The sequence below is a fragment of the Choloepus didactylus genome, chromosome 15 (genome assembly GCF_015220235.1).
Source record: "Choloepus didactylus isolate mChoDid1 chromosome 15, mChoDid1.pri, whole genome shotgun sequence".
NCBI lineage: Eukaryota > Metazoa > Chordata > Mammalia > Pilosa > Megalonychidae > Choloepus > Choloepus didactylus.
Window position 1 is genome coordinate 1202711 of NC_051321.1, and position 19137 is coordinate 1221847.

At 62.2% G+C, this 19137-nt stretch overlaps 1 protein-coding gene across 17 annotated transcripts in view; it reads right to left on the minus strand.

The window, feature by feature from the left end:
- Window positions 1–19137, minus strand: part of JAKMIP3 (Janus kinase and microtubule interacting protein 3) — a 122586-nt gene that overhangs the window by 12655 nt on the left and 90794 nt on the right. For 9 of the 17 annotated variants that reach the window (XM_037804855.1, XM_037804854.1, XM_037804867.1 and 6 more), the window contains 10 exons: window positions 17748–17846; window positions 16878–16976; window positions 16730–16789; window positions 14499–14564; window positions 13628–13696; window positions 13468–13545; window positions 8051–8254; window positions 7139–7204; window positions 5254–5295; window positions 3643–4616 (listed from right to left, as the gene is read on the minus strand). In XM_037804855.1, the coding sequence (XP_037660783.1) occupies window positions 4575–4616; window positions 5254–5295; window positions 7139–7204; window positions 8051–8254; window positions 13468–13545; window positions 13628–13696; window positions 14499–14564; window positions 16730–16789; window positions 16878–16976; window positions 17748–17846 (825 nt within the window). In that variant the 3' untranslated portion in view covers window positions 3643–4574. Of the gene's footprint in view, window positions 1–3642; window positions 4617–5253; window positions 5327–7138; window positions 7205–8050; window positions 8255–13467; window positions 13546–13627; window positions 13697–14498; window positions 14565–16729; window positions 16790–16877; window positions 16977–17747; window positions 17847–19137 lie in introns of all 17 variants that reach the window. The other 8 variants (XM_037804869.1, XM_037804864.1, XM_037804863.1 and 5 more) reach the window with 3 other exon arrangements.

The window sequence follows — 19137 nt, forward strand, 5'->3', positions numbered from 1 at the left end:
ATGAAGAACTGGGAGAAACGGGACAAGGTCTCCCTTAGAGAAAAACTCAAACTAATAAAACAGAAGGTGTGGGTGAAATGGGAGCTCACCACTGGACATCACGGGAATAATCGCTGCAGGGAAGGGCCACCGACGGATAAAACTAGTGGACACACGTCTAGGAGGAATGAGGCAGCTGCGCAGTCTCAGTGTCTCCCCCAACTCTAGCTATTAACCTCAAAGGGAAGGTTTCCAGAGGAGAGCCACGGGCACCTCCTGCACCGAGTCACGACGGTGGGCAGCCCTGGACGTCAGCGCCACATGCCACGGGGCAGGACACGGTTGGGAAGGCACGTGGCTCCGTGGCATTCCTGCCCCAAATGCAGAACCGCAAACTCACCACGAGAAAACGTCAAGTTACCAAACAACTGCCCAAGTCTTGTCAAAACTGTCAAGGTTGTGAGTTACAAGGAAAACTTAAAAAACAGTCCCAGGCTGGAGGGGATGAAGGTGCCGTGACATCCAGACACAGTGGGGGCCCAGATGGGGTCCCGGAGCAGGAACGGACATTCGCCGGCACAAAACCTGGGGACGTCTGACCCAGTCTGTGGCTAGCAGTATTGTACCAGCATTGATTTCTTAGTATTGGGAACTATACCAGGTGCATGTCAGATAGCAACATCAGCAGAAACTGGTAAAAGGCAGACAAGAACTCTCTACGTGATCTTTGCAACTTTTCAGGAAGTCTAAAGTGCTTTTGAAATAAGTTTAAAAATAAGCTTGTCCAGGTGAAAGGAGATGTTTAACTAGAAAGCATCACAGCTTCTCAAAGCACTCGGCTGTACTGAAACAGGCATTTAGCGGCTGCCCGTGAAGACACCTGTCACACGGAGAAAGGCACACAGCCTTGGACCTGAGGGACAAGGGCCCTTTGCTTTCGGTGGGTGGCAGGGGTGGGGGGTGGGGCTGGGAGGGAATCAGAGCCCGAGACCCCTTGCTGGCTGTGAGGCTGGATCACAGCGTTTTCCTGACAGCCTGCAGACCCACCCTGGAGCACTCTGGGCAGGCGCTGGCGAGAGCCCCTGAAAGGGTTTAGCCCTGGCTGGCTGCCAGCCCAGCAGCCCCCCAGTTCTGCCACCAGGCTGCCTCCCCTCTTCTCATGTCACTGAGGAACTTCGGAGGGGCCAGTGTCCCCCACCCCGCTGAAGGCCCCCACTGGGCCGCAGTGACCCCACCTCCTCGGACATCAGGGCTCACTGGTCTCCCTGGGCCACCAAGTGGCTGGGGGGTGCCAGCTGCTGAAGCATTTTTTCCTACTCTGGCAGAGCCTCTCTGTCCCCTCTCCGCCCCTAAACACGCTGCACCGCTTTATCCTCAGGAGTCCCCTATTGCCCCCCTCTCTGACGATGGCCAGACCCCAACCCCCGTCCCTGCGAAAGCACCTGCATCCCAGCACCCTCCAAATGGCCCGTCCAGGGAGGCTCCCTGTCAATGCCCAGGGCTGGGGCCACAGCCCCCCTGGCACTGCCCTCCCCTGGCTCCCCTCGATGAAGGGGTCGCCCCCACGGCGCCGAGGGCACAGGCAGCCTTCACGCACTGGAAGACGCCCCCACCCCAACCATCAGGCAGACCACGGGGTCGGGCCTGGCTGCCCGGGAGGACGGGCTCGGACACCAAGCAGGCCAGAGCAGCCCAGCGGCTGGAGGCCGAGCTGGACCCGCACGATGCTGCTGGGCCCGAGGCGGCCGTGGTCCAGCCCTGGCCAGTGGTGCCCAGGTCAGCGGTCACTTGTCCTTGGCCTACAACTGGAAATGCCATCCCTGGTGCTTCCAGCATGTTCCTAAGCAAAGCATGATGCAGCTCCGGGACCGCGGGCAGTGGCACCCTGAGAGGCAGCCCTGAACCTGTGGGGCGAGAGCTGGGACCAGCAGCCTCTGGGTCCTGCTCTAGACAAGCCCCTCAAGGTCACCCAGCTGCACCCGTCCCCGGGGCTCCCCCAACCTAAGGACAATGCTATGTGCCAGCTGTGGCTCTTTCGGGGGACCCTGCCCAGACACCCTACTGGAAAGAAGGAGCAAAATGCAATTTGCTCCCTTTCCACATCAGTGGGTGCGGGGTCGGTCGTGCCCCACCCCCCCAGGGCTCTGGGCTGGGCTCCTGCTCCCCTTTCCTCAAAGCCTTTGGTGGGGGTGGGGTGGGTGCAGCCCAGTGGGCAGGCCTGGCTCCCACCCCTACCCGGGGCCCATGGACCGCCCTCGGCCACCCTTGCTCAGGAAAGCCGCTGCAGACAGAGCTGGTCCTGATCGGCCTCCCTGCAGGGGCAGGGGCAGCTCGGCCTCCCCAGGGCAGATGGACAGTCACCGGGCAGGGTCACCCCCGTGCAGCCACGACCATGTCTGGAGAGCACAGACGGTGCCCGCGGGGTTGGCTGGGGGCACCCTAGAGCTTCTATTCCCAGAAGACTGCCAGCAGGAGATCCCACCCCAGGCTGCAGGGGACACCACAGGGGACAGCCCTTCCCAGCCACCACCCCCGACAGCCCCGAGGTCCTTGGCAGGCACTCGGGGTCCCGCAGGTGTGGGAGGCCTCACCAGGAGAGCCGGCCCCCGTCCGCCCACCCGCCACCCCTGTGCCCAGCAGGGTCCATCAGAGGCCCTGCCCCACGGCCAGCCCCACAGCACATCCCGGCCCGGAGGCGGCTGGGGGACCCATCGGTGACCGCGCATATCTAACTGCCCCGCAGAGGGCGAGCCCCCCGTGCTCACAGGAGTGGGCACTCTGAATCTGATGGGCCGGTCTCCAGGTCTCCGTGGATTCCGGAGGGCCGACCCCCAGGGGAGTGGCACCGCGGGCCCCCCCATGGCCCCATCACCCCCCTAGCAGACCCCAGGGCGGGGCCTCGGGGTCCCGGGAAAGCCCCTTCTCCCCTGACAGCGGGGCCTGGGCTGGCCGCCTCCTCCCCGGGCCCGGGACTGGGGGTTCGGTTCAGACAAGAAGCCGCATCCCCAGAGATCGTTTGTGCCGCGGGAGGGAAACTCAGTTTATTCTCACACTGAGGCGGCTTCGCCTCACATCCGGGGAAACAAACCTTTCCACCGGCTCTGGGCCCTGGCAGGGAAGGGGGCGGAGGGGATGGGCGTGGGGGGCCTGTGGCACTTGCTGAGCTCATCGCTGCTCTTGGGGCTCCCTGCTAAGCCCACAAATCGGGGTGCGGGAGACAAACTGCTCCACAAAGTGAACTAGGAAGCTTTCCCTTTTGGGGAGTCTCTGGGGGATGACAAGGTAAACGGAAGGACAGACCCAGAAACGTCACTGGGCTGGAGCTGAGCTGCAGGGCTGGGCCAGCGCCTCTGAGCAGTAATTACCTCCCGGGCGTGGAGCTGACCCCGCAGTGCGCCTGCACCCCCACGGGGCACTCACAGCGGCCTCGGGTGGCCTTTGGGGCACAGACGGGAGAGCAGGTCCACAACGGGGTCGGCACCCAGAGAGAAGGCGCGGAGCTGCACGCAGGGACCCCCCGAGGGGGCAGTGGCCGGGGTCTGCCGGGGGCGGTGGGCACCCGGGGCAGAACTGGGTGAGCTGGGTTCCGGCAGGCCCAAGGGGAGTGGTCACCCCCGGCGGGGGCAGGAGAGGGCGGCTCTGCCAGCGAGTGACCTGCCTTACCTGTGAGCCTCGGCCTGCGGCTTCCTCCTCACGTCCACAGCACCACACAGCATCTGGTGTCCCTCCTGGGGCTGCTCCCCGCGTGCAAAGGCCGGGCTGGGGACTGGGAGGGGGTGAGCTGCGGTCACCCTTGGCGTGTCTGCAGCCCGGGGCACAGCCTGCTGCTGACGGCCTTCCCAGCTGGGCCACTGGAGGCAGCCGGGCCTCTTGCCCCTCAGAAGGCCACGCTTCCTTCCGGCTGGTTCCGCCCTCTCCTCGTGCCCTGCAGACCCTTCCTCTGGTTGGTCCAGCTCTGGGGTGGGCTCAGTGCAGTGTTTCCAGCCTTCATGTCTTGGGGTGGGTGAGCGGCCAAGAGCTGGTGGGCATGGGGAGACCCCACGGCTGCAGGTGATGACGCGACCGGACCCGTCTGGCTCCCAGGGCGGGCTGTGGGGATGCCCTCGCCAGCGGGTGAGGGCTTGGGGCCCTGGGTGAGTGGGTCACAGCCTCGTCGCCGCACGCCGTGGTGTCACGGGGAAATCCTGCTTGGGAAGGTTCCGGAGGCACCAACTGGTTTCCCTTAGCGGCTGAGTCTGCCTTTTGCCATCCGCGACGAGCCTGTCCTCCTGAACGTCCTCTCGAGTTGCGGATCACGGTGATCAAGGGGCCAAGCGAGGCGACAGGTAAGACGGAAACACGCTCCTGACAGAAGCAGCGTCCCCTGCTCGGCAGGGACGGGCGAGGCTCTGGCCACCCAGCAGGATGGAGAGAGCGCGCTGAGCGGAGGGCTGGGGCTCGGCCCCGGGGCAGTGCTACCCCTGCTCGCTCATCAGAACGGGCAGCCCCTCCAGCCCCCGCCCCTCTGGGCAGCAGGCGCCCCACAGAGATTGCGTCCTCGTGGGGGTCCGCGGCTGAGGCGCAAGGCCCCGCGTCTCCCCTGGGTGGCCTTGGCTCTAGGCTCCAACAGGAGGGTCGGGGTCCAGCACCTCTGCGGGCTGGAAGGAAAGAGAGCAGGAGTGAGGCGTGGCCCGGGTGATGGCGGTGGGAAGGTGCACCCCGATCAGGGAGGGGGCTCAGACCTCCCCTGTCAGCCGCAAACTGAGGCTCGGCCCGAAGCCACATCCAGGCAGCCACGCGGCCAACCCCGGGCAGCATGGCCTCGGCATTAGAGCAGGGTCACATGGGTCATGCGGCACCCCTGAACAGGCCTGGTGCCTCGGCGAAGCCGGACGGCCCGGCTGGGTCCCTGCTGCAGCCCAAGGCCGCAGCTGCCTCCCTGGCAGGGACAGTGAGACCCCACACAGCTCCCGGCACACCCACGGGGCAGAGGCCCAGAGAGCTGGTGCCGAGCCTTGCACCCGTGCCTCTCCCGCCCCAGCGGGGCACCTCGCAACCTCTAACCATGGAGACTCGCGCCGGACCCTTCACCCCAAGGCAGGAGTCTCTGGTTCCCCAGGGTCCAGCACATTCTGGGAAACCCCTTGGGGAGCCCGGGCGGCTGCAGTCACCATCCGGAAGCGCCTCCCGCTCATCCAACTTCAAGCGGCACCCTGGGCCCCGGGCACAGCCATGGGGCCACCCCAGGAAGCAGGGCAGAGCCCGCCGGACAAGCCCAGCCCCTGAGCTACTCACCGTGCCGCGGCGCCAGGGCCAACTATGACCAAAGGATGAACGCTAAGGAGAAAAATAAAAACAAAAATAAAAACTGAAAAGGGAAGGGAGGCAGGACAAATGGAAGGGAAGAAAGAGAAAAGAGAGTTGGTGTTTCTAGTAAGAAAAACCTCACGGTCACAGACAGAACGAGACACGGCCACCGGCCAAGGGCAGGGGGACAAGCTGCCGTGGGGGGGTCTTAGTGGGCAGGGCCGAGGAGGACGGCCAGGGTCCAGAGGTGCCGCCGCCACGGGGGAGCTGGCCTCAGGGTGGCAAGAGGCCAAGTGTCCGGCCCCAGCCCCAGCGCTGGCACGGCCGGCCGCCGGGGGCCACCTCTCCTCTCGGGGCCTCAGTTTCCTCTGCTGCGAGGGGACCCACACCCGTGACCCGTGCAGGGGCTACGGTGAGAACACTGGTGGCTCAGAGCCTCGTGCAAACACAGGATCTGCAGGGACAATATTTTTTTTCAGTCCCATTCAAAGCAAAAAAGTACAACCAACCCCAAACTGATTTAACACTTGAGGCCTCATTTTGGTTTTGTGGGAGGGCAGGGGAGATCCAGACAAACCTAGACACGAGAGAAAACCTGGCGACACTACAGTTGTCTGGAAATGCAGAGCGACTTGAGTCGGATTAAAAAACAAGCAATTAAAAAAATTCTCGTATTTAATACAAACGACCTCACTGAGATGGAAAACCAAACAGAGCTCAGTTTGGGGGGAGCAGAGGCTACTGCCGAGGCTCGAGCCCTAAACCCAGCATGGCCCAGCCTCGGCGCAGGGGACACTGCCCCAGTGGACACGCCGAGAGCAGGGTGTGGATTTGCAAGTTTGCTTTGACAACCGCGCAGCAGACAGCAGCCGAGTGCCCGGCAGAAGGGGCACGTCTTGTCATTTCCAGGAGGGACAGGCAGGGCGGAGGCGGCAGGGGGCTGAGCTGAGCAGGAACACCCCGTTTTGACTGGAGGATCACTGCAAGGGGACTAAAGCCAGGGGCAGGACAACCCCACCTCTCCCGGGCACAGATGGCCAGGGGGTCCCAGGACCACCAGCTTCCCGTCTGCTCTGAAAGGGACAAGAAGGGGAGGTGGGACCCAACGGCCACTCCCCAGAGTGCTGGGTGGGCATTCATCTCAAATCCGCACCCAGGAAGGATCAAGCCCAAGACTGTGATTCCCAAGATCAATTCAGTCTGACCACTAGAAATCATGGGAATGTCCCCAAATCACAGAAAAATTGCTCCCCTAAAACTGAGCAATGCCCCACGGGTATTGTCGGGGTTTCCTCAGGGTGTACCCCTCAATCTGGGTCCCCCCTGGGGCTGGGCACCGTGCCGGCCAAGCTGCGTGGCCCCAACCAACCCTACATCGGCCCTCGGAGTCCCCTAAACCTGAAGCAACTGCTCTAAGGCCCAGAAAACCAGAGGTTCTCATGGGTCTGACGACGCTCTCTAGAGACAAACCCACAGCCCATCTTTCAGGTGCTCGTTCTGCAGACCAACGTGCTTGGCAAACGGGGCAACCACATGCCCGGCCACGTGCCCGATGCACACCTCTACAGACAGGGAAACTGAGGCCCCGAGAGGCGGCCCTCTGAGGTCGCACAGGCCTGGGTCATGGCCGTGGGGCTATTCTACCCTTTCTCCCACCCCCTGCCCAGAGCCCTCACAGCTACCTTCCAGAAACCTCTTTCTGTCCAACTCCACCCTGCACACTCAGGGGTTTGCCTCCCATTGAGGGATTGGAAGATAAAGTCTATTGACTCCCCAGAGCCTGAGGCAAATCATCATTTGCAATTTATCGTGGTTCTTCTCTATCTGCAAATTCCATCAACAAGACAAGCCCGGAAATTTGCACTCATTGTACCTTTTCCTCCAGTTCCTTTATTTGTCTCTTCTGAGCTTCTATTCTTTCTTCTAACTCTTTAATTCTCTGCAAAGTTAAAAGCAAGAAAATCTTTAATAACCAGAGTATCTAGGGAGAAAGTTTCTCCAGATTTTTCACTCGCTTCTTTGGTCAACGGATATGCAGAGAGCAGCTTTGGTCACAGAGACCCAAGGACAGGCCAGTGGTGGGTGCACAGCCCTCCCGACCCCATGTCGCCAGAGGGCACGGTGGCCAGGGACTCAGTGTCTTTGCAACAGCAAGTGACGTCTGAAGCCAACTAGCTGCAAATTTGGCACATTCACTGTGGGCTTGCCTGCCCACATCGGGGGCCCCAGGGGCTTTATCTGCAGGTGACACCCCCATCTCAACTGCCCTGGGGACCAGATGGGCACTGGGGGGACAGACACAGACACTGGCAGCGATGGCCTGGAAACCGGTCAACCCTTGGGCCAGACGTTAGCTCACTAGCGTTCTTGTCCAGCTTTAATATACAAGTTTATCTGACTTTGCATTTGGAGTTTTCCTGACGTGGAGCCCATCTAGAACCACCGGTTCCCAGCCAGCCCGGTCCACACAGCCAAGCTGAGAGGCCTCCTTAAGCCTTGAGACTGGCCAGTCTGCTGGGGTCTCCTCTCCTAAGAAAGGAACGGCTCTGAGGCCCCAGTGGGTAAAGGCTAGGGCTGGCAGGGCGAGCCACGGGAGGGCCTGTCACTGGAGGGCTCGGCAACCGCAGGGCCCAGCCGTGGAGGCTCTGGCCACAGGAGGGCCTGATCACATCACCGGAGCGCCCACCAGCCCCCTCCTGAGCTCCACCACCCGCGTCCACTGCCCGTGCCTTCTCCTTCCGGCCGGCGTCACCCGCCCCCGCCTGTGCCCCGGCGCTGCCCCCACCTGCTGGGACAGCTGCAGCAGCTCCATGCGCTCCCGCAGGATCTGGGCGTCGCGCTCGCGCAGCTCACTCATGACCTGGCGCTTCCACTGCTCGACAGCGACCTTGAGCTTCTCCCGCTCGTCCTCCGACAGCACCTGGCCCACCTTGGCCCCCGCCTCCTGCTGCAGGGCGTCGTGCAGCATGGCTTCCAGCTCCAGGATGTGCTGGGCGGGCGGGCGGGGGAGCGTGAGCGCTCGCCCCCTCCACACAGGCCGCCTGTGGGGTCTGACCGCAGGCCGGGCCGCGGCCCCTCGGTTACAGCGTCCCTGCCCCACGGTCCCCGCAGCCCCTCCGTCTCGGAGCCCCTGTGGTTCTCCCCCTGAGGCCTGGCCTCCCCACACACAGGGCCCCTGGATGCCCCCGTGGCTGTGGTCCCTGAACCCAGGACTGAGGCCACAGAGATGGAACAGATGCCACCCACAGGGGCTCTCAGTCCAGCGGGAGAGACTAACGATGGCACCCAAAGGACTGTAAGGAGAAGACCTGCCCCACACCTCCTGGGGCCCACAGGCAGGGCAAACTGGGCCCAGAGGTGGGTTTTGAAGGATGAAGAGGAGTTTGTCAAGCTTCAGGTAGAGAAACACCACAGAGCACAGTCACCAGACCCTCCAGCTCGCCTCACTGTGCTGGCATGCCGGGCACCGAGGGAGCCTTCCCGTGCTTTCCCCAGGGGCCACGCTGGGTGGCAGCTCAGGGCTGGGTGCAGATTGAGCCTCACAGGGAATAAAGCAGAGAGGGCTGGGGAAGAAGGCGCACAATAAATGGGGCCACAGTTCTCACCACAGATCCCCAGGGTGGACCCTGAGCTCCCAGGAGCCCCCACCGACGGCTGTGTGAGCCCATGAGGGGTCGGCCAGCGGAGCCGGGGCGTGAGGGGACGCCGGAGACCCCGGTCTGGGTCACAGGCTGTTCACACAGGGCGGAAGAAGCAGGAGCCGTGAGCCACAGGAGGTGAGTGGGGGCTCGGCGGTGGGCAGGTGGGCCAGGGGGGGCGGAGGGCAGGGTGGCCCCGCGATGACCTCCTCACAAAGCTGCTTTCCAAAAATCCAGCTCAAGGCCAAGAGACCACCTCAGCCGGATGGCAAGAAGCTGCTTCACCATCATCCAGCAGCCTCAAAGCCCAAGGATCTGCCCATTTGAACTGGAGGACTTGACAACTTTTTCCTCAGGAAACTTGACTGATACAATATTTGAAAAAACAAATTCTCAAATTATAGGGAATTACTGGTCTGTCAAAAATAGAACATCTTAAGAAACTGATGTTTCCTTTTTTCTGGCAATGTGGTCATGACAATTTCTTTCAGACATTTTTGGACATGAAGGAAACTCTTTGCTTCACTTACATCCCGTGGTCCCCCCGCAGGCCCTGGAGGGCGAGTGGGCAGGTTGGAGGGGCTGCCGGGAGGGCCCGGGCTCCGGAGCAGGGGTGAGGGGCTCCTGCTTCCGCTACCTTAGCGCCTTTAAAGTTTTATGCCACGGGCATGACAGCCACTTCTAATTTAAAAAACTCTTAGAAAACAAGATACAGAATAGCAAGCGCGAGAGAACACCAACTGGGTGAAACTATTGTAAGTAAACACGTATTTATGACTAAAAAAACCCGCTAGAAGGAGAGAAAGCAGAATGCCAACAGTCTTTATCTCTGAGGGGGGGGACACGGGGATTTTTTTCTCTTTTGGATCTCTGTTTGAAGTCAGAATTGCACATTTATTATTCTTGCATATTTTTAAAAGAAATCCACCTCTTTCTCAACCCGGGCCTGCGTCAGGGCAGCTGGACTGGTCGTCTGCTCCTGCACGGTGCTCCCATCTCCCTCCTCCCACGCCTGCTATCTGTGGGCATCGTGCTCCCCCAGGGACAGCGCTGACACCGAGGCGTGGCCCCTGCTCGCCCTGCACCACCAGACCCATCTCCACACCAGGGGTGAGCCTGGGGGCACACAGGGCCACCGACTCAGGGCCCCCGGAAGGTTCCCCAGGAGACGCGTCAAGATAGGCTGAGATCTGGGGAGTCAGTGGGGGGCAGAGGGGAGGCAGGGGAGGGAGCAGCAGTGAGGGCACCCCCTCCCAGCCCACCCAGTCCCACAGCCTCTGCAGATCCCAAGCCCCTCCTGATTCCCGCCGCAATGCAGGCTGGATGCTCATGGGAGGTCACTGTTCCGGAGGGTTCTCTGCCATCTGTGGGAGGTAACTGTCTGTGCCAGCAGGTGGCATGGACAGAACGAGGGGCCAGGAGGAGGCCAGGGAGGACAGAGGGGCCCATGGAAGGGAGTGAGGCCGCGCTGGAGAGGGAGTGGGGAAAGGGGCATCGACCCTGCAGGGGTCTTCAGGGCAGGTGAGAGCCCTAAGGGGTGGGAAGCAGAGAGGGGGCTTGGTGGGCTGCAGTGTGGCGATGTCGGGGCCCAGCTGGGCAGGGATGCTGCATCTACAGTGGCTACACCTGCTGCGGGTCTCCTGTGCCTGCTTCCCTCTGAGAAGCTGAAACCAAAGGACTGCCCAGCCACACGGCGCCCCAGGCAGTGAGGACCCAGGGGCCACCCCCCGCCCGTGGGGGGAAGGGCAAGGAGCGTGAGCCAGGACAGGCCAGGGGGATCCGGTCTCGGCCACCGCTGGGGCCCACCTCACCGTGGGCCGGCCTTCGGATCCCAGGCACGAGTCCGAGGACAGGGGCTCAGGAAGCATATCCGGGAGCTCACTGAGCTGCCCCCATATGCCCTCTGCCTGAGTTGGAAATCATGTACCCTTTGTAGAATACGGCACTCACACACAGAAATAAAAATAGGAGGGTCATTCACGGCTTCCAAGAACCAGGTCCCACGCCAAGCTTCTCATGGGCATCATCAAATCCCGAGCTGGGCCTAGGACCCAGGGAACTTGCTCCCAAAGCCTCCCATGGCCCACACGGGCTTCCTAAGGCCACAGAAATGGGCCTGTACCCCGTCAGGATGGCTGATGCCAGGAGTGAGGCTGCTCTTTGCTGTAGCACTGTCTGAGCCCCGAGTTCCTACAGGTGAGGAAACTTGCATTCCTGAGTGCAAGAAGGAGAGTTGCCTAGTGTGGTGGTCAAGGCAGCTGGTGCTGGGGGAGACCATGTAGATTTGATTCCTGCCTTCTCTTACAGACTGAGTGACACTGAACAGGTCATAAACTTCTCTGTGTTTCATTGTCTAGACCAGCGCCTGCCACTGCCACTGTAGGCTTTCATCATCACCACTATCACCACCACCACCACCGTCATCACCATCATCACCACCACCATCATCACCGTCATCACCACCATCACCACCGTCATCAACACCATCACCACCACCACCGTCATCACCAGCACCACCACCACAACCACCACCATCACCACCATCACCACCATCACCACCACCACCACCGTCATCACCAACACCATCATCACCACCATCACCACCACCACCACCAGTCATCACCATCATCACCACCATTATCACCGTCATCACCACTGTCACCACCGTCATCACCATCACCACCACCATCATCACCACTGTCATCACCACCATCACCACTGTCATCACCACCATCACCACCACCATCACTACCACCATCACCATTACCACCACCACCATCACCATCATCACCACTGTCATCACCACCACCACCACCATCACCACCACCATCACCATCATCACCACAATTATCACCACTGGCATCATCACCATCACCACCCCATCACTGTCATCACCACCACCACCACCACCATCACTATCACCACCACTACCATCACCATCGCCGTCATCATCATCATTACCATTGTCATCATCCTTGTTGTGTTTTGAAGCTGTGTGTACCCTAGAAAAACATGTTCTTAGCCTTAATCCATTCCTGCGGGTGCAAACCCATTGTAAGTAGGACTTCTTGACAAACTGTGGCCCACCTCAGTCAGGATGGGTCTTAATCCTATAACTGGAGTCCTTTATAATGGAATGAAATTCAGACAGATAAAGAGAAATCCACAGGAAGCAAAAATGTGAAATTCAGTGGAACCTGGAAAAGAAGACAGAGGCCGCCATGTACATTGCTATGTGACAGAGGAGCCAGGACCAAGGATCACCAGCAGCCAGCCCCAGAGCGCCACAGTCTTAGGAGAGAGATCAACTTGATAATGCCTTAATTTGGACTTTCTAGTTGGCCTCAAAACATTGTTTAAGGTATCCTTTTGCATGGTATTTACTTGAGCAGCCCAGGAAATTAAAACAATCATCATCACCATCACCACCACCACTGTCACCATCTTCAGCACCGCCAGCACCATCCCCACCATCACCATCAACATCACCACTATCACCATCATCCTCACCACCATGATCACCATCACCATCATCATCACTACCATCACCATCATTATCACCACTACCACATCACCATCACCACTGTCATCACCATCACCAATCACCACCATCCTCACCATCCTCACCATTACCATCACCACCACCACCATCACTACCATTACCACTATCGCTATGACCATCACCACTATCACCATTACTATGACCATCACCATCAGCACCATCACCATCATCACCACCACCACCGCCATGACCATAATGACCACCATCACCACCACCACCACCACCATCAATACCATCATCAGCGTCATCACCATCACTTTCAGAGAGCTACCAGCCTGAGCAGGGCCCCAGGAAAGAGCCTTTCCATCCTAGCAGACTTCCTCTGCCTCAAGTGCTGAGCAGTTCTCCTCCCAGGTGTACGGGTTGGGGCCCTGCCTGCTGGGCTGGGTGCCCAGGTGGACGTCTTGTCCCTCCATCAGTCCAGGGCCTGAGCACTCTCTCAGGGTTAATTTGCCTCATATGGCAGGAATCTGGCGGGGGAGACTGACAGTGACTTGTACCATCACAAGAGCATGAAGAATGATGGGTAAGTACAGGGACTCATCCAAGGAGCCCAGTGGCTCCTGATAGAGGCACCCAGGGTTTAAGATAATATTCAACCTAGAGACATCCTCTGTTCATCAAAGCTCCAGTAAACAAAACAGAACAAGCCCATGCTCTCCTCTTATGAGGAGGCAGAAAACTCAGCAGAACGGCCACTGGTGGCAAATTGCTTCATAGGTTCCTGATTGCACAGAGCAAGGCCACAGCTTGGGGAAACCTGCCCTGAGCCATAGAAATGGGGTGCAGGGAGTGACCCCCACACTGGATACACTGAGATGTCAGCGCTGCCCCAGCAGGAAGTCTGAGCCCTGAACCTGGAGCCTGGCACCCACCAGGCATCTGAGACACACCACTGAGCATGTGCACCACTTTCTCCATCTCACCCCGATCCTGGGACAGAGGGGACTCTGGTCCTTCCCCAGGGCTCCGGGAGCAGTGCTCAGGCCGCACTGCTCTTACCTTGTGGGCCTGGTCTAAGACCTGCTTCCGGTAGTCAAGCTCCTCATCCAGGTAGCCCTTCTGCTTACTGAACAGCTCCTGAAACACATGAGGGCCCCGCAGGTGTTGGGTGCCTGCACCTGGGCACAGGACTGCGGGCTCAGGTGAGACCCCCACCCACCTTCTCACTCTCCAGGTCAGCCATCCTCCGCTGCAGGGCTGACTCCGTCTCTTCGATCTGCTGTAGCCACTGGGGACGCAAACAGAAGGAGCAGACCCCGTGACCACGGCGTGGCCACACGAGCCCCAGCATCCCACTCCCCTCGCTCCCTGACGGCAGCTGGGAGAGGAGCGAGGGGCCCTGGGCCCTTCTCCATCCTTCCCCCTCAGTCACGGGGAGGGGAGAGTCGGGGCTGGGCTGCCACGCTGACCGCCAGGGACCCAGCCCCAGGTCTGGGCTGCCCTGTGCCCAGGGTGCTCTCTCTCGGTGGGAGAGCAGACACCGGCTCGAGGAGCATGGTGGGGGCAGAGTGGGTGGGCAGAGCTCTGCAGGAGACGCTGGGAGGGCATCTGTTTTCCATAGCTCCATCCCCTGACCCGCTCACCCGGAACACCTCTCGCCCTTCCCGTGGGAGAGCCAGCTGAAGGCGGCAAGTTCAGCCCACCAGACTCCTGGGTTCTGGGGCCAGGGATGAGGGGAAGAGGGGGGGAGCCCAGGTGGGTCTGGGTGGCCCCCAGAGGGGGTTCCCAGAAGCTCTAACAGACCCTTGAAGGTTTTGCAGACCCGACCATGACTTGCAGCATTTTGGAGGAAACCGAGGCAGAGTTCCTGTAGGCCTGCGTCTGGCTGGCCCTGTCATTTGCAGGGATTCACAGCAGGTGCCATGGACCATGTGATTCACGTCACCAGGTCCCCCAAAGCCACTGGGGTGCAGCAGGTGCCCCTCGCCCCATGGAGCCCCCGACCCAGGGAGAGCGTCTTTCCTCTGAGCATAGACGGCCATGCGGCCTGGAGGAGCCCACCCTCGGGGTGGTCACACAGCCGCTGGTACCTTTTCAGCCAACGTCAGGACTGTCCTCGCTTGTATGACAACCACCTGCTCCTCGTTGGTCAGATTCTGCAGCCGGAAGCAGAGCACAGCGACAGTCAGCGGCAGGGCCTTGGGGGCAGCGGCCCCGGACGGCGGGTGTGGGCTGCAGGCGGGTGGGCGTGTCGGGGGGAGGCCTGCTGGGGCCGCTGTGGCCGAGGGGCTGGACACTGCCCTGAGTCCACTGACCGTGCCCACCCCCACCCCCACTGGAGGGTGGGCTCCCCGAGGACGGAGTGCCTCCCCCTCCCACGAGTCAGCCAGCGTCTCCGGTGTGGGGGCCGACACTAGCGCACACCAAGGAGGGTCTGTCAGTGCCGGGCCTGCTGCTTCCTGTCCTGGGCCTTGGGCAGAAGCCTTGCCCCCCATGATGGGGCCAGGGTGCCCTGCCCCTGGGCTCCCAGGAACCAGCCGGGCTGCCAGCACTCCCGGCGGCCCCCAGGGCAGGGTGGGCAGCAGGCCCCTTCTGCACACATGGGGTCTGATGGCCAGGACTGGTGGGGGGCAGGAGCTTTGGAAGGGGCTTCGGGTGACCATGGGACTTCCAGCTGGGCCATGGGTAAGCCAAGTGAAACGGGGACACAGTTAAGCCAGTTAGGCCAGGCCGGGGGATGCACCAAGCCCCGCTGGGGGGCAGCCCAGGCTGGGGCCCACCCCTGGCTCCCTTCTGGGGTGGCCGTGTCCAAGGCCTCGTCTGCTCTGCCCATAGCCTGCATCGCCCTTCCCGAGGGGTGGCCCACCGGGGGGCTGGGTGTCTTCTCTGCCCTCACCCAAGGGTCCGGCCTCCAGAAGGAATGAGGCAGGTGGGGAGAAGGCCTGGGGTTAAAGTGCCCCCGGGGGCTGGCCTGGGAGAGTGGCCACAGAACTGCACACCTCCGCCGGGCAGGTGGCGAGGGTCCGGTCTGTCCCTGTTACCTGCCTCATGGGCCGCTTGGTGCCTGGGGATCCCAGGCTCAGAGCTGGGTTACGAGGTGGATGTGGAGTCTGTGAGAGCACTCAGCAATGATCCCACTGCCAGCCCTGGTGGCCGTTCCTTCTCCCGCTGGGGCCTCCCTCGGCATGGCCTGTCCCCTGAGCTCCGGGGCCCCAGGGGCTGCAGGGCAGTCACGCGCCCGAGTGGCAGCTGTGGGGAGGAGCCTGAGGGGGGGTCGGGAGCTAGGCTCCGACTGGCCCTGCTGCCAGGTCAGCACCGCAACCCTGGGCGGGTGCTGTCTGGGGCCTCAGTGTCCCCAGCCGCAAAGTCGGGGTGCCTTTGACATGGTTCCCAGGGGCCCGGGGCAGGGCTGATGCCCAGGGCTGGATGTGGGGCACGGGGCAACACAGTGCTCCTGCCCCCTGCCTCTGCCTGTCGTGGCCCCCCAGGTGAAGGGAGGGCCAGGAGGGAGAGACCCCAGGGCCTCGCGCCCGGCCAGAGGGGGACGGGTGAAAGCTGTGGCCTCTTTGCACTGGGAAATTGACGCTCTCTCCAGAAGTTTGCAGCAGGAATTGGAGCTCAGACAAGTGAGATGTGGGGCTGCCTGCTCCCCCAAACCAAGGAAGCAGGGTCTCCTGAGAGTGTGGGGGTGACAGGACCCCCTCGGAGCAGCCCCACCCCCTCCCTGTAGGGTGCAGAAGAGCTTAGTGGGGAGGAGCTTTCAGAAACTGACAAGAGGGGGTGGGAGGACCCTTAGCCGGACTGGACACGGGGTGCTGAGCAGCAGGTGGGGGCCCACACCAGCAGGGCCAAGGCTTGGGGCACCTGCACTGCTACGTGCCTGTCCCTCACGACTGAGGGATCCGCGTGGTGGGGAGACGGCTGAGGGGACCATTTGTGTGGGGGGACAGCGGTGGGGGCTGCAAGGTGGGGATGGCTGGGGGTGCTGTGTGTGGGGGGATGGCTGATGGGACCGTGCATGGGGGGGGTGGCTGAGGGGGCTGTGCCCGGTGTGGGATGCCTGAGTGGACTGCATCGTGGGGGGACAGCTGAGGGGGCTGCGGTGGGGGGCAGCTGGGGAGTCCATGCGTGGTGGGGGATGGCTGAGGGGGCTGTGTGTGATGGGGGGTACAGCTGTGGGGTCCATGTGTGTGGGAGGACGGCAGAGGGGGCCATGCATGGGGAGGGAAGGCGGAGAGGACCGTGTCGGGGGGGGACAGCTGGGGAGCCCGTGCACGGGGGCTGCATGCAGGGGCATGCACGAGTCAGGAGAGCGACATACACTTACGGCGTTATCCCCTAGGATGTCGAGCTTCTTCATCAGCTCAGAGACCAGGATGTCCTGGAAGCAAAGAAGGGGGCACAGTGGGAGGTGAGCGCTGGCCGGCGTGGGGTGGGGGACGGGCAGGGCAGAGCGGGCGGGGGTTTACCGTCACGCCTTCCGCCTCGCAGTACACCTGCAGGGGGCTCTTCCCGTCCACGAAGGGCAGCCGGTGGAGGGCGAGGGCCGGCGACTTCCGCTCCCGCTCCTGTGGTGAGAACAGAAGGCTCAGGCCGCTGTCCCAGGCGCAGCCGACCAGCGTTCCTGGGGACAGCCCGGCAGGGGCAGCGGCAGGGCGGCCGACCGGCCGGGAAGACACCCCGTGCAGAGTGCCCGAGTTGGGGGGTGCCGCAGACAGGAGGGTCACCCACACCTGCGGACGTCCCCCAGGGCCGCCCACAGCCCCCTGCGACCCGGGAGGTGGGCGGGAGGACGGGGCCTGCAGGGTCCGTGGGGCCTGCCGGGGACACCATGGGCCTCGGGGTAGTTCCACCCGCCGGACCTCCTTTCTGGGCAGGCTGACGGCAGCGGACCCCTGGCCTGTTCCTTCCGCCTGGCCCCGGGGTGGACACGGCTCCCGCTGCCCTTGCAGGAGCTGCAGTCAGTGGCACAGGAGTGGCAGCGATGGGGCCACGTCCGTGCCCACCCCCCTTCCAGCACGTTCTTGCCCCCCACCAGCAGAAGGAGGTGGACCCTGTGCAGAACGCCAGGCCCTGGGGGGCAGAGCCTGGTCCCTGTGGGGGGCACAGCGGCTACTCAGCGATGAGACGGGAAGAAGCCAACCTGGGCAAGGCCGGCCGCTGGGTTCAGGGCTTTGTGACGGCAGCACGACTAGCCGGGGACATGGGCTCACGGCCTCATGGTCCTAACAGCCCGGCCGGCGCACTGCAGCCCCAGTGCGCTCAGAGGCACAAATGCCAGCCCAGTCCCCTGCTCTGTCCACAGGAGCCAAAGCCCGGGGGAGCCCACAGGGCCTTACCTCGAGCTCCAGGATCCGGAATTCCAGCAGCTCGTTCTGGTCCTTAGCATCCTGGACCTCGTGCTTCAGCCGGGCTTCTTCTGTCTCCACTTGTTTAATCTGTAAAATAAAAGACCAGGGACCTGGGAACCAGCCCAGCTTCCCCACACCGAAGGCCACGTGCGCTCAGCTCCCTGGCTGGGGGCGAGCAGGCTGCTCCCTGGGTTTGGCTGACCCGCTGTCCCTGAGGCCTCTCCCCTAGCAGCTCCCCGGGCAGAGCTGAGAAAAGGAGGAAGAGCCTCCTAGTGACAGCAAGACAGACACCCCAGCCACTGTCCCGGCTGCCTGGCAAACCCCAGGAGAGACCCAGCTAACGGAGGGTCCGTTTAAACAGGACCACCGACAGTGGGTGAGGCCCTCAGCTCACGGAGGGTAGGCCCAGCTCGGCCACGCATCCTCCATGGCCCCCAAGGGCGGGGACACGGCACCAGGAGGGCATCCATGAGGGGCGGTGCCCTGCCCACCCCCTGAAGTCAATGTTGGTGACTGAGGGACCCGGCCAAACGCTGGGGGACGAGTGAGATGGACCCGCAGCACCAGGCCGAGCTGTTTGGTTGGAACACCCAGATCTCCCTGCAGTGCCCCTTACATTACGCTCGCATGGCTGGGCCTCAGGGATGCACCCCCAGAGCCAGGACGGAGCCTACAGGCCCAGCTGCAGCTCAGGATGTGGGTGGGCAGGCAAGGGTGGGAAACAGCTCTCCTGAGCTAAGGTCTGAGCGGAGGGCCCCAGGGAAGCACCGAGACAGAGCTGCATCCAAGGCCGGAGCCCACGAGGCGAGCGGTGGCTTCAGGAGGGCACCTGGCAGCCCCTGTCAAGGAGGGGGCACTCACGGGCCACGGGTGTGGCTTAGACGCTGCTGTCTGTCTCCACATGGCCCCGACAGCCCCCTGCCACCCTGACCTTCCTCCACGAGGCTGTGCCCTGTCTGGGGTCACTGCTTCCCACAGTGGGGGGCCCTGGACTCCAGACAGCCCTGCTACTGGGGGCAGGGGTCCTCAGGGCACCCTCCCTCCCAAACGCCAGTGTTGTGGGGAGAAGCCTCTAGAAACACAGGGGCTGCCTTTCCTTGTCTGCCCGCTCCTTGGAGAGGGCACATTGGCCCAGGCTCCAGGCTCCAACCAAGGCCTTTTGTAAGAATGGCCAATATTGTATTTTCTAACCCATTTTACATCACATGCAATTGTCCAACCCAAGTGAGAAGCAGGAGGGGGCCCTGGGGAAGCACTGCCAGGACCCCTGTCCGAGACCCCCCCCCACCCTTGTGGTGACCCCCAGCGCCCCAGACTCCAGACACCCCCCAGGTTCTCAGCACGCAGCGGGGTTCTGGCTTCTTGGGCCCCCGGGCAC